This window comes from Gracilinanus agilis, chromosome 3, assembly GCF_016433145.1.
Source record: "Gracilinanus agilis isolate LMUSP501 chromosome 3, AgileGrace, whole genome shotgun sequence".
NCBI classification, from domain to species: domain Eukaryota; kingdom Metazoa; phylum Chordata; class Mammalia; order Didelphimorphia; family Didelphidae; genus Gracilinanus; species Gracilinanus agilis.
This window is the reverse complement of record NC_058132.1, coordinates 594288180-594301895: the sequence shown is the minus strand read 5'-3', so window position 1 is coordinate 594301895 and position 13716 is coordinate 594288180. Positions and strand designations below refer to the sequence as shown.

General features: G+C 38.2%; 1 protein-coding gene across 1 annotated transcript in view; it reads right to left on the bottom strand.

Annotated features, from left to right (window-relative positions):
• LOC123241891 (aldehyde oxidase 2-like) overlaps window positions 1-13716 on the bottom strand; it is a 109828-nt gene that overhangs the window by 56750 nt on the left and 39362 nt on the right. Inside the window, exons 14-19 of the mRNA XM_044669392.1 lie at window positions 12916-13100; window positions 8938-9100; window positions 7475-7567; window positions 4230-4399; window positions 3691-3805; window positions 518-640 (exon numbers count right to left, since the gene is read on the bottom strand). Of these exons, the coding sequence (XP_044525327.1) occupies window positions 518-640; window positions 3691-3805; window positions 4230-4399; window positions 7475-7567; window positions 8938-9100; window positions 12916-13100 (849 nt within the window). The remainder of the gene's footprint in view (window positions 1-517; window positions 641-3690; window positions 3806-4229; window positions 4400-7474; window positions 7568-8937; window positions 9101-12915; window positions 13101-13716) is intronic.

The following is a 13716-nucleotide window of genomic DNA, read 5'->3' as shown; positions in this document are numbered from 1 at the left end:
TAATGAATGTATGATAAAGTTGTATAATTGTAAATTACAAAATGAATAGAAAATGATCAAATAATAGAAAATTATAAAATAGAAAAAATAAAGTTAGAATTGTATAATTATAAAATTAAATTAGAATAAAAGTATTATCAAATAACAAATTTATGATAAAATGGTATAATTATAAATTATGAGATAAAATGAAAATAAAATTATCAAATAATAAATTTATAATAAAATTATATAACTATAAATTATAAGATAAAATGAAAATAAAATTATCCAATAATAAAATTGTAATAAAGTTGTATAATTATAAATGATCAAATAAGTTAACAATAAAATTATAAATTATAAAATAAAATAATCAAATAATAAATTTACAATAAAAACTATGCTTTTGTCAAAAAGAAAAGAAAGCTGGTGACCAGTGAAGTAAAAGACTGGAAAAGAGCACAGTCTATAAGAATCCACAGAAAGGCAAAAAGATTCCATAGCTTTGTGGGTGAGACTTGAAAACTTTGGTTACCTCAATGGTGAAAATCACAGGCTCCTGGTCCTCATAAATGATTTTCACCTTCTCCACTGCCCGCTTTGCATAAACATCTGACTCAGCAGCCACAGCACAGATAATATGCCCCACACAAAGCACCTGTTGAAAGACCCAACATAATGATCAGGTGGAAAGCACCGGCTTATTTTAATTGCTGGGCTCAACCTTTCTGGTTCCTTAGATGTGATTGTTAAAATAATAACAGTAATCTAAAATAATTAAGAGGCTCATAGGATTATAGATGAAGAGCTAGAATTTACCTTAAAGGTCATCTAGTTCAACCCCTTATTTTACAGATGAAGAAACTGTCTCATAGAGGTAAAGAGACTTGTTCAAGACCACACAGGTAGTAATCAGTTGCTCCTGTAGGGACTTATTTTAGGGAAAGGCATTTTTTCTTTTCTTTTCTTTTTTCCAAACCCTTACCTTCCATCTTAGGATCAATACTATGTATTGGTTCCAAGGCAGAAGAGGGTAAGGGCTAGGCAATGGGGGTTAAATGATTTGCCCAGGGTCACACAGCTAGGAAGGATCTGGAGTCAGATTTAAACTCAGGACCTCCTATCTCCTGGCCTGATTCCCTATCCATTGAACTACCTAGCTGCCCCTTTTTTCTTTTAAAAAATAATATTTAATTTTTTTCTCTATTACATGTAAAAACAATTTTTTAGATTCATTTTTTAAAGTCTTGAATTCCAATTGTTTCCCTGCTTCTGGCCCTCCCTCTCTCCATTCCTCCCTTCCTGTCCTTCCCTCTTCCTGAGATGATAAAACAAATTGATATCAATTTTACACATGTAATCATGTAAAATATTTTTCCATATTTGTCATTTTGTGGAAGAGATCTCTAATGAAAAAAAAGAGGAAAGAAAATTAAATATAGTATGTTTCAGTTTGCATTCAAATTCCATCAGTCCTTTCTTAGAGGGCAGATGGCATTTTTTATCATGGGTCTCTGGGATTGTCTTGAATTGTTGCATTACTGAGAATAATTAGGTCATTCACAGGTGTTTATCAAGAAATATTGCCGGCCTTGTGTACAATTTTCTTCTGGTTCTACTCACTTCCCATTGCATCAGTTATATAAATGAAAGGCCTTTTTTCATTTGAAATCCTTGGTTTTATTGGTGACCCACATCTCTAGCTCATAGAGTTTAGTTTTTTCCTTTTTTTTTTTTCTTTACCTTTTGTCTTAGAATCAATAAGACAGAAGAGAGGTAAGGGCTAGGCAATTGGGGTTAAGTGACTTGCCCAGGGTGACACAGCTAGGACATGTCTGAGGTCAAGATTTGAACCCAGGACCACCCTTTCTCCTGATATGGATCTCTATTTATGTGCCCTGCTCCTAGAGTTTCAAGTGTTTCTTAAAAAGGAATTTATAATAAATTGTTAAGCAACATTTGTAAAAATCCATCTGCCATTCTGGTGTATGTAGAACAGAAATGTCGAACACATGCCAAGGACGTTGCAGGACCAGAGAAAAATATAACTGGGAAATATTTAACAAAATAAATAAAAATACAATGGAACACAATGTTAACATGATTTTCTAAGTCAATAGGTGGCTATAGGGATCCTTATGTATGGTGTATTGGCTCCACTCCTTTTTGAATTTGACACCACTGATGTAGAGCACTCATCCACCCGGACACATATGGCAAATACATGTTGCAACTGCATGTTCAGTGTGTCTTAGAGATGTCTAACCCTCTCTTCCTACCTTCCTCTCTCTTTCCCTCTCTCTCTGTCTTTCCCTCCCTCCCTCTCTCTCTTTCTCTTTCTCTCTCACACTCTCTGTCTCTCTGTCTGTCACTCACTCTCTCCCTCTTTGTCTGTCTGTCTGTCTTTCCCTCCCTCCCTCTCCCCCTTTCCTCCCTCTCTGTCTTTCTCTGTCTCCCTGTCTGTCTCTATCTGTCTCTGTCTCTCCCTCTCTCTCGCCCTCTCTGTCTGTCTCTGTCTGTCTCTTTCTCTGTCTCTGTTTCTCTTTCTCCGTTTCTGTCTGTCTCTCTCTTTTGTCTTAGTGTCATTTTTAAGACCAAAGAGTGGCGAGGGCTAGGTAATTGGGATTAAGTGATTTGCCCAGGGTCATAGAGATAGGAAGTTCGGAGATCAAATGTGAAAACCAGGTATTCCCAATTCCAGGCCTGGTGGTCTAACCACTGGGCAACATACTGCCCCAAACAATACTTTTTATTAAAAAGACATTTTTTGGGGGGAAAATTTAGAGAACATTATATGGTCATAGAAATCCCTTGTGTAGCTGGATGGTGCAGTGGATAAAGTGCTGGGCCTGAAGACTCATTTTCTTGAATTCAAATCTGACGTCAAATACTTATTAGCTGTGTGACTCTGGGCAAGTCACTTAAACCTGTTTGCCTCAGTTTCCTCATCTATAAAATTAGTTGGAGAAGGAAGTGGCCAACAATTCCAGTATCTCTACTGAGAAAACTCCAAATGGGGTCATGAAGAATAGGACATAGCTGAAAATGACTAACAACAAGTGAGTACTTTAGTGCCTAACATGAAAAGTAGAAAATGGAGACAGTACAGATTTCTGTTCATGGGGCAGCCCAACAGAAACAATCTCCCTTCTTTTTGGCATTGTCTAATTTTCAGAACAGTTCTGTGATGAGGAAAGCATTTTCTACATTTGTCAGATAAGTTTTTTTGTTATCATTTATTTTAATTTTTACATATATAACACAATTTAATAATATAATAAACATGCAATTTAACAATAATATGATACATATAATTTGTTATAAAATGTGATAAATTATAATAAATATGCCATATCAGGCTCTGAGGGAGATCTAAAGTTTTAGATAAGATATTATCCTTGCCTTTGGGGAATCTACAGTTTAGGAGGTGGATAAGACAAACAAAAGTAAAGATGATAGGCAATAGAACATGATCAGAAGATAAGAAAATTGTAAAACAAAGGGCCAAGTCCTTTTCTCCTCGATTTCAAGAGAGGAACTTTGAACAGAGAAATGGGGGAGAAAAGGGAGTTGGAAAGTATGGAAAATCTGACTCTTCCCAAACCAGATTTGAAATTTTGCCATATAGGAATGCACAGGTGGCTGAGGGAATTTTCACAAGAGGCCAACTATTGTTATTTTATGCCCAAAGACCCCCACATACAGTACCTCATCTATAGGAAGTAGTCTGTCATCCTCAGTGCCATTGGTACCTGGAATGTCCTCAGCTGTTATCACATCAACAACACCTGGCAGTTCAAGGGCCCCGGATGCATCAATAGATCTTGGAAAGAAAATTTTGGAAATGTTGGTAGTCCTAGTGGCCATTGAAGCCCAAATATAGTCCATGGCTCTCCCAAGTAGATGGGGTTTGGAATTGGATGAGGGTAGAGAAAGGAAAGGAGAATGTATAAACAAAGGACTGACTGACAACTTTGGCAATCTTTCTCCTACTACATTATTCTCATTTTAGGAAGCCTTCCTTTTGATTCTTATGTGCTTCTTGCAGTTTAGGGACTAATGGAGGTCTATCTTCTACTCTTGGTCTTAGGTTACTTAAATATATCCTGGGTTTTCTCAATCTTAAATTCTAGTTTTTCTCCAGTCAAGGGGCCACAGGGGCAATGGACACTCCCCGGACGTAGGCTGAGCTCATAGTATCTGGATATGCTTTTCACTGGCTTACAGAAACACTTGAATTCACTTACATGATTTTTGCATGAGCCTTGGTGCTCGTTACCAAAGCCAGGAAAAGTTCTTTATCCACAACAGGCATGTCATCACAAAATATAGCTTCCCCAGTGGCGTGTTTGATACCAGACTGGTGCAGAATTGGGCGTCCAACTGGATCATTGGGAGATTGGTTAGGGTCTATCCCCTGGAAGGGAAGATAAGAATGTTACATCTCAGCAAAAGAAGACAACCAATGGATAAAAAAATATTTATTTAGCACTTATCCCTTGTCAGGCAGAGTGCTAAGCACTGGACATATAAAGAAGGGCAAAAATAGCCTATTCCTTCAAGAAACTTACATTCTAATGGATTGAAAAATTTTGTTTAATTAATTGATTTAGAATATTTTCCCATGGTCACATGATTCATGTTCTTTCCCTTCCCCCCATAGCCAATGAGTATTCCACTGGATTTTGCATATGTCATTGATCAAGACCTACTTACATTCTAATGGGAAGTGGGAAAGACAGTATGTGAACAAATAGGTAAGAAGGGAAGGCTTAAGGAGTTGGGGGGTATTTGGAGTGAGTCTTTTTTTTTTAAACCCTACCTTCCATCTTAAAATTGTTACTGTGTATTGGTTCCATCACAGAAGAGTGGTAAGGACTAGGCAATGGGGGTTAAGTGACTTGTCCAGGGTCCCACAGCTAGTATGTGTCTAAGGCCAGATTTGAACCCAGGATCTCTCATTTCTGGACCTGGCTCTCACTCTACTGAGCCACCCAGCTGCTCCCTTCAACTGAATATTAATGGAAGCCAGCGATATCAAGAGGAGGAAATTACAGATTTGTCATATATCCTGTTAACTATCAGAAATAGGAGATTTGATATAAACACAGGAGAAACACTAATAAGGAATTCTCCCATGACCCCACAGTTTGAGACTTAGAGCATATATTCTAGAACCTTATTATAATTACAACAATGAAAGTTTAAATCCAGAGTTTCAATGTTCTTCTGCTATTTGACCAATGGTTTAGATAAGATCAGTGAGATAAAATCAAAGAAGCTGGTCTTTGGTGCCCTCAGCTTCCCTTTTCTGGGCCTTTTTCACTTTCAGTCTTATCTACTCCCTTCTTTCCCATTTCTGGTGCCCTTATGCTTTGATCCCCATCTCTGCCCTCTATCAAAATCTGCATCTGAAAAAAAATCAACATCTGAAGAAGTCATTCATACTAAGGTGTAAAAAGCTAAGTATGATTATTTCCCATTTTATGGTAGAGGAAACAGGCTCTGAGAGGTTAAGCCAATAAAATTAATATCTCACTAGCATTTCAAGGAACTGAGTAGAAAAAGTGTTTTTTGAGAGGATAAGGTGATCTCAGAGGGTTTCCTGATATCATACTATTCAGACAGGGGGCAGCAAAATCAGGCCAGTCTTGACATTAAACTTTTGTTATGTTAGTAGTCTGAAAAAAAGTCTTTTGACTCCCTTTAAAAAGCTGTAAGGGGGGGGGCAACTTGGTGGTTCAATGAATTCAGAGCCAGTCTTAGAGATGGTGGGTCTTAGGTTCAAATGTGGCCTCAGATATTTCCTACCTATGTTACCCTAGACAAGACACTTAACCCCCATTGCCTAGCCCTTACTGCTCTTCTGCCTTGGAACCAATATACAATATTGATTCTAAAATGGAAGGCAAGGTTTTTTTTTAAGGCCATAATCTATGAGTTAGAGCGTTAACTCTCACTGGAGACTTAAATTTTTAAAAATGAAAAGTAAGTGGCTCTTCAAGGAACAAAAACAATTTTTCATTAGTCTATGGCACTGTTGATCCCCCTTTTCCTTGATACTCTCTTCTCTCTAGTTTTTTTGTGATACTATTCTCTCCTGTTCTCACCCTGTCTGATCATTCCTTCTCAATGCTTTTTTTCTGCATCCTCCTCCTCCTCTTTAACTTTAATTCTTTAACTGTGGGTATCCCAAAGGGCTCTGTCCTGGGCTCTCTTCTCTTCTTCCTCTATGCTATTTCTCTTGGTGATCTCATTAATCCCATGGATTCAGTTTTTATCTGTTCAGATAACTCTCAGATCTATTTCTCCAGTCCTAAACCTCCCATTTCTAACTGCCTATTGGACTTCTCAAACTAGATGAACTGTAGTCACCTTAAGCTCAACATGTCCAAAACTGATCATTGTTTTTCCCCAGATTCACTTCTCTAATTTTTTTAAACCCTTACCTTCCATCTCTGAATCAATATATATTTTTTTATTTTTTTTAAACCCTTAACTTCTATGTATTGGCTCATAGGTGGAAGAGTGGTAAGGGTGGGCAATGGAGGTCAAGTGACTTGCCCAGGGTCACACAGCTGGGAAGTGTCTGAGGTCAGATTTGAACCCAGGACCTCCCATCTCCAGGTCTGGATCTTTATCCACTGAACCACTTAACTGTCCCTAATTTTTCTATTACTGTCAAGGGCATCACCATCCTCCTAGTCACCTGGGCTTGAAATTTAGGTAACACTCTTGGCCCCTCACCCTCACCCTTCCGATTTTCCCATTTCCAAGTTTTGTCATTTCTACCTTCTTAACATCTTTTCCTCTTGACACTGCTACCACCTTCAACTAGGTCCTCATCATCTCACTTTCTGGAGAGCCTTCTGGTTGGTCCCCTTCCCTCAAGTCTTTCCCCAATCTAGACTATCTTTCACTTAGCTGCCAAAGAGATTTTCCTAAAATATAAGATATCTCTCTATTCAGTAACCACCAGTAGTTCCCTATCACCTCCAAAATCAAATAGAAAATCCTCAATTTAAACTTCAAATCTTTTCATAACCTGATACTCTACCTTTCCGGTCTTCTTATGCCCTACTCCCTGTTTCCCTCTACAATATAGTACTGACCTCCTGACTTTTCCTTAAACCTGACACTTCATCTCTTGAATTCAGGTATTTTCATGAGCTGTCTCTCACATCACGATTTCTCTACCTACTCATTTCTGTCTCCCAGCCTCCCTGACTTCTTTCAAGTCCCAGCTAAAAACTTGCCTTCTATAAAAAGCCTTTCCTAGTTTCCCTAATGCTAGTGACGTCCCTTTGTTGATTAGCTCTAATTTATCTTGTATATATGTTGTTTGTATGTAGTTAGTTGGATGTTGTTGTCCCTATGAGATGAAACACCCTGAGAACAGAGGTTGTTTTTTGCATTTCTTCGTATACCCTACAACTAACACAGTGCCTGACACGTAATAGGTATTTATTGACCAAATCGCAAAGACACTGACTTGGAATGCTTGAACTCCTCTGGATATTGTGACAGGAAACTCTTCCAGAGCACTTAGGAACTTCTCTGAAATGTCAGGATATTGATGGTTGTTCTGAAAGATGATTAAAAAAAGATATTAATTATGCTCAAGTCAAGCTGGATGCCATATTGTGTCTCTGTTAATTTAACAATGTATCAAGGATATAGAAAATGGCTAAATATCTGCAGGAGAGAAAAAAGGATGTCACCCAATACCTAGCTAAGGCAAATTTCATTATGCCCTGTTGTTCTTAAACACCTAGAATAACAAGCCTCCATATCCATCCCTCCTTCCCCCATCCCCACCAGGAATTCATCCATTCAGTCTTGGGGCTCTATCTTAGGTCTAAGCCATCCAGGTTAGGGTGAGTGAGCCCACTATATTTGGCTGGCTGCAGACCACACTATTAAGCCATTTTCTGAGATAGCATGGATATATTGCCATCTGTTTCAGTGCTATGTGTATATGCACACCTTCTCTTCTCCCCAGCACCTTCTACTTCTAGCTCTGGGAACAATACTCAAATCAATATTAATTTTTCTGTTGGAAAGACCATGATAGTCTATTGCTTCATGGCTCCACTCAGTGTCTCTTGGGGCTCCACTCAATTTAAATGAATACAAAGGATATTTGGTAAAATTTTAGAGAGATTCTGTTGCCTTCTCATAATCACTCAAAGTCTAGGGTGGCTCATACACTTAATTTTGAAAGGATATATTAACCCAGTGTCACAGAGGGCCCAGGGTCCAAGAAGTCTCAGTTGTAGGAGGTGAACACTAAATTCAGCATTCTTTCCACTGTACTATGCTGCCTCCCAATACATAAGCTTCCCTTATGCAATACTTCCTTCTTCCTATCTCTCTGTCTCTTCTGACTATATTATATTCTCCCAGAGTTAAATTCTCCTGGCCTTCCATGGTGATGACTAGCTAATCTTAGAAACTTGGTGTATTGATGTGTTACTGGGAGAAGGCTAATTTCCTACAGTTATTAGGAAGGGGAGAAGGAAGGAGGGAATGAAGAAAGGAAGGAGGGAGGGAATGGGAAAAGAAGGAAGGCATGTAGGAAGGAAAAAGGAAAACAGGAAGGAAGGAGGGTGAGAGGGAAAGAAAGATGGAAAAAAGAAAGGAGAAGGGAGGGAAGGAAGGAATAAGAGAAATAAGGAAGGAAGGAAGAAGGGAGAGAAGGAGGAAAAGTAAGAAGGAGAGAGGGAAGGAAGGAAGGAAGGAAGAAAAGAAAGAAAGAAGATGGTATTCTGAATCCCAACTAGTATTGTGGACAGTCTGTCTAAAGAAAGGATGCCTGGCTTACAGGCTTAAAAGAATTAACAGTTTGACTTGTACTTAATACAGTTTGGAAGGTAATGGTCTGAAAGCTTGTTAACACATATTTGTAAAGCAGTGACAAGCCAATGCACTCACAGGAAGAGAGACCATCTTTACCATCTTCTTTAGTTCTTGTAATACTTCCAGGTAGAACTTGAAGAGAAAACTGACAATGAGGGTTCTTTTGAATTCCACCATTCCCCCTGGAGCTGATCCTGGAAGAGAAACTTCATCCAGGACCAGCCTATAAGCTTCATCCAGCATCAAAGCATTCCAGCGCCTGGTAAGGGGGGAAAAAAGAGCAAACTAAGCAGCAGGTCCAAATGAAATATGAGCTATAAAATGTCAAGTAGTAAAAGTATGATTTAGAATCACATAATTTTGTTAGAACATTTTAAAAAGAGAACATTTAGTCCACCAGCCCGCTTCTCCTGCTCTGAATAATTAAGAGATACATGAATATATGATTATGGTTGATGGTTTCTTAGTGTGGGAGTAGGGCTAGGGGGAGGGAATAGGTCCGTGATTTAATTAGAATAGGGATTTCCTAGTTGAGGAAAATCCTTCTACCAATATGGGCCAGTACTTTTTCTTCAACTTAAAAGCCTTAGAAAGTTGCCTAGGGAACCAAGAGGTCAAATGACTTGCCCAGGTTGGCACAGCCAATATATGTCAACAATGACAATATGTTGTCAACATGAGGCAGGACTTGAACCAAATGCACTAAATAGAATCCAGAATTGGGCATTGTGTTTGCTTCGAGGGGACACAGTCTAAATTCAATATGAGAATTGATTTTTGATTACAAGATGCATTGGAGGAGGCCACCGTATGTTGCTGGGGGTAGAGGTGGGACGGGAGCCCTCAGTATTAATGTTGATCCAGCCTATCCCATCTTGCCCTATTCTCAAGTTGGACCAGAAATTTGTTGATTTGCTCAATAAAGCAGGCATTAGAACACATTGTTGGTATAAAAAGGCAATATATTACATAATTCAGTAATATATTTACTTACTATATTTTATATAATGTATTTTTATAGAATAAAAATATAATTCCTCCATCAGAACCATAGTGAATACAGTTGATTCTTGTTATTTGAGGTAGTTATGTTCTGTAAAATTGTTGCAAACACTGAATTAATGAATACTGAACCATTGCTCCGAGGGAAATACCGGGTTATGTTCCTGCAAGCCTCTAGTTACGACATTTACTTTAGTACTTTCCAGAATGGCCTCACATGCAGATAGACAAATGTCTTCCTTTGTCTGGCTATTCTCTGTGGTTGATCCATTCCTATTGAACTCATGGCCAACAGCATTATAACTCGTGTCTGAATGAAACTTGTCGTACCCATTTATTATCTTTGTAAGGCACGCCACAAAGGGAATACCCGACAGCACCTTAGCGCTCTGCTTGGGGTGCCATTTTAGACAGCAAAATCACCAACAAATGCACAAAATACAAAAAGATTGCACTAAATAGACCATAAAAGGGTCACTTTTTTTTTTTTTTTTTTTTTTTTTTTTGCAGATGAGAACTGAAATAAGGTGGTAGAATATTGCCTTATTTGATCTCCACCGGGAATGTGGGGTCAGCTGTTTGCTGCTCTGCACATGTCTGGGAATAACCCTGAAGGCACTGCAGTTAGTTCTAATTTGAGGGGATTACAACAAAATTTTAGTGAATAGGTGAATTCACAAATATGGAATCCTCAAATAATGAAGATTCACTGGCTACGTACCCATTTTACATTTTTGCTTTTTTTCTAGTTCTTTACTAATAGCCTCAGATCTTTACCTTAGCATTCAAGACCTGCCATGCTCTGGCAAGAACCTTATCTTACACTTCTTTCCCTGGGGTGGCCTTTGATCCACTCAATTAGACTTTTTTCTTCTTTGAACACATCCCACATTTTTATCCATATGCCTTTGTTCTTCTCTTCTCTTCCACTGAAGTAACTTTAAAGCCCAGCTCAAATGTCACCTTTTCCAGGGTTTCCTTTTCCCCCTCAATTGTGTATATATGTATATGTCTGCTCATGTGTGTGTGATATTTCTCTCCTCCCTTTCCCTAAAGCATCGTGTGTCTTTGTAATGACTCAAGTTCTCCTTATATCATGCTTATGCATGTTTGCTTTATCTTCCTGATAGGGACCACCTTGATTGTCTTTAATAATTTTTCCTCTTCTTCATTTGATTCAGTTGTGCCTGACCTTTGTGGCCCCACTTGAGGCGTTTGTGACAAAGATAGGGGAGTTTTTTTGCCATTTTGTTCTCTGGTTTATTTTATGGATGAAGAAACCGAGGCAAACAAGGTTAAGTGACTTGCCCAGAGTCACACAGCTTGTAAGGTCTTGAGGCAAGATTTGAACTCAGGCCTTTCTGATTCCAGGTCTAGCACCATATTCACTGTGCCACCTAGCTACCCCTTATTTTTAATAATAATAATAATAATAGACAAATAGTGCTTTAAAGTTGGCAAGACACTTTTTACAGCTTTATTTTAGCTTCAGTAACTTAAAATTGCACTAAGACTTTTGAGACATCTAGAATGTATTCTATCATTTGATCATCCCAACAACCTAGTGAACCTAGTGATAAATTTTTAGAGCTGGAAGGTACTGAAGAAAACATCAAGTCCAGCCCCTTTGTTGTACACTTGAGGAAACTGAGGTCCAGAGAGATAAAATAACTTGCCTAAGGCAGTAAGTGGTAGAGTCAGGATTTGAACTCAAGTCTTTGGACTCTGACTTCAATACTCTTTCTTCTGTACCAAGGAGTTTCCTTCTCTACCTACTAGGTAATTGGTATGGTTATTACTTCCATTTTAGAGATGGTAAGACTCATACCCAGAAAGGGTCAATTCAGTTGCTTGTCCTTATAAGGATTAGAGACAGATTTGAACCTTAACTTTTAGACTTTCCCCACTATACTATTGCCCAGCTTTCTTGGACTTTGTATCTCTTCATGGTGCTTAATACAGAAGGACCTCCTTTACTCTACCAATATGTCCCAGGACCCTTCACATTAGTTGAAAACCACGCATGAGAGCAAAACCCCTGTTATTTAACACATATTTCTTATACAAACGCCCCTAGGCACTGGATGACTTTTGTTAGGCTTACCAGAGCTCCCAGCATCACTGCTCTTGGTCTTTGGAGTCATTATGAATAACTAAATAGCATTAATGAAACCCAGAGAGGCATTACTCTGCTACGAAGGCATCACAAGTGAGAACTCCAGACAAAGACGGATGTGGGAGCTCACGTTTGGCACAAAACAATGTTATGGCTCCCACTAATGCTTCAGAGAGTAAGAATGAGCATGACTGGGCTAACTGCTGAGAGACTTTCTGCCTCTTGGGAAAACAGTGTGGATTTAGTGCGTCATTAAGATTTTTTATTTGACGTATTTTCCTGCCTTTATTTTTTTTAATTGCCAATTGTGTATACCCGAATTCACGTGGGTTGAGTTTATGTAAAATAGAGTCCTGCTGTACATAGTTGGTACTAAGTAAATCTCCACCAAATTGAATAAAAATATCAATAATCACAGGTGGCTCAGTGGATTAGAGATGGGAGGTCCTGGGTTCAAATTTGATCTCAGATACTTCTTAGCTATATGACCCTGGGCAAGTCACTTAACCCCCATTGCCTAGCCCTTACCACTCTTCTGCCTTGGAACTAATACACAGTATTATTTCCAAGGTGGAAGGTAAGAGTTTAAAAAAAAATCAGTGGAGAATTTTAGTGGATACTTTGTATTTAATAAATCACTAAAATGTAATAGCTATAAGAGCACCAATGAGAAAGCTCACACAGTCCCAAAATGACAACTTTTTGATGGAAGGTGCAGGGTACAAAGGGTGGGTCTGGATTTGGAGTTGCAGAAACTGGTTTCAGATCTCAGATCTGCTCCTTACCACTTTTGTGACCTTAGACAAGTCACTTAACTTTTTGGATCTCATCTATTTAAAAAAAAAGGAGTTGGACTAAATGAATTCTAAGGTCTCTACATCTATTAACCAATGTCTGCTGACATCATTTATTATAACCGAAGTAGGTCTATTTCACAACGAGAATACAAACAGGACCTTCCGCGGAGCTGCTGGCAGGATTTATGTGCACTGACGGTGGCTGATCCTAAGCCTCCGTAGAAGATGCTGAGGTCTGCGATGGTGTCCGAGTCCTCTTTGAAAAGGACTCTCATTCCACAGTTAACATCAGGCAAGGCGTTTTGCTGACACTGGGCTTGTCTGAATGCTGCCACAAATTCCCACTGTGGAAACAGAACCAGATGGGATTTTTACGTATGTTGAAGCAAAGAAGTACAGTTTATACTTTTCAGTCCTAAAAATTGCTCAGTCCTAAGTGAATCCTAATAATAGCTAGCATTTATACAGGTCTTGCTTTAAGATTTGCAAAGCACTTTACTTACGTCAACTTGTTTGATCTTCACGGCAGCCCTCAGATATAGAAAGCCCACGGTAGGTTTATAATAAATTATAATTATAATTATCAATAAATAATTTTATAATCTCATATAGTTATAATATTAGTTAAGAATATTATAAATATAAAAAATAACAAAATCATAATATTAATAATACTAATTAAATCATAATATATTAATAGAAAATATATAAGAAATAAATTATAATAAATAATTATAAAATAAATGTTTACTGATTGATTGATGTAGATGCTATTATTATCTCCATTTTAAAGATGAGAAAAGAGACTGAGAGGGGTTAGATCATTTGCCCAGGTCTACAGATCTAAGAGTCTAAGGTAAGATTTGAACTCAAGTCCTCCCGAATCTAGAGAGGTTCTGTTGCCTTTTCTTATTTTAAATTCAAAGTAGTGATCAATGCCTCATAAAGATACTTGTACAG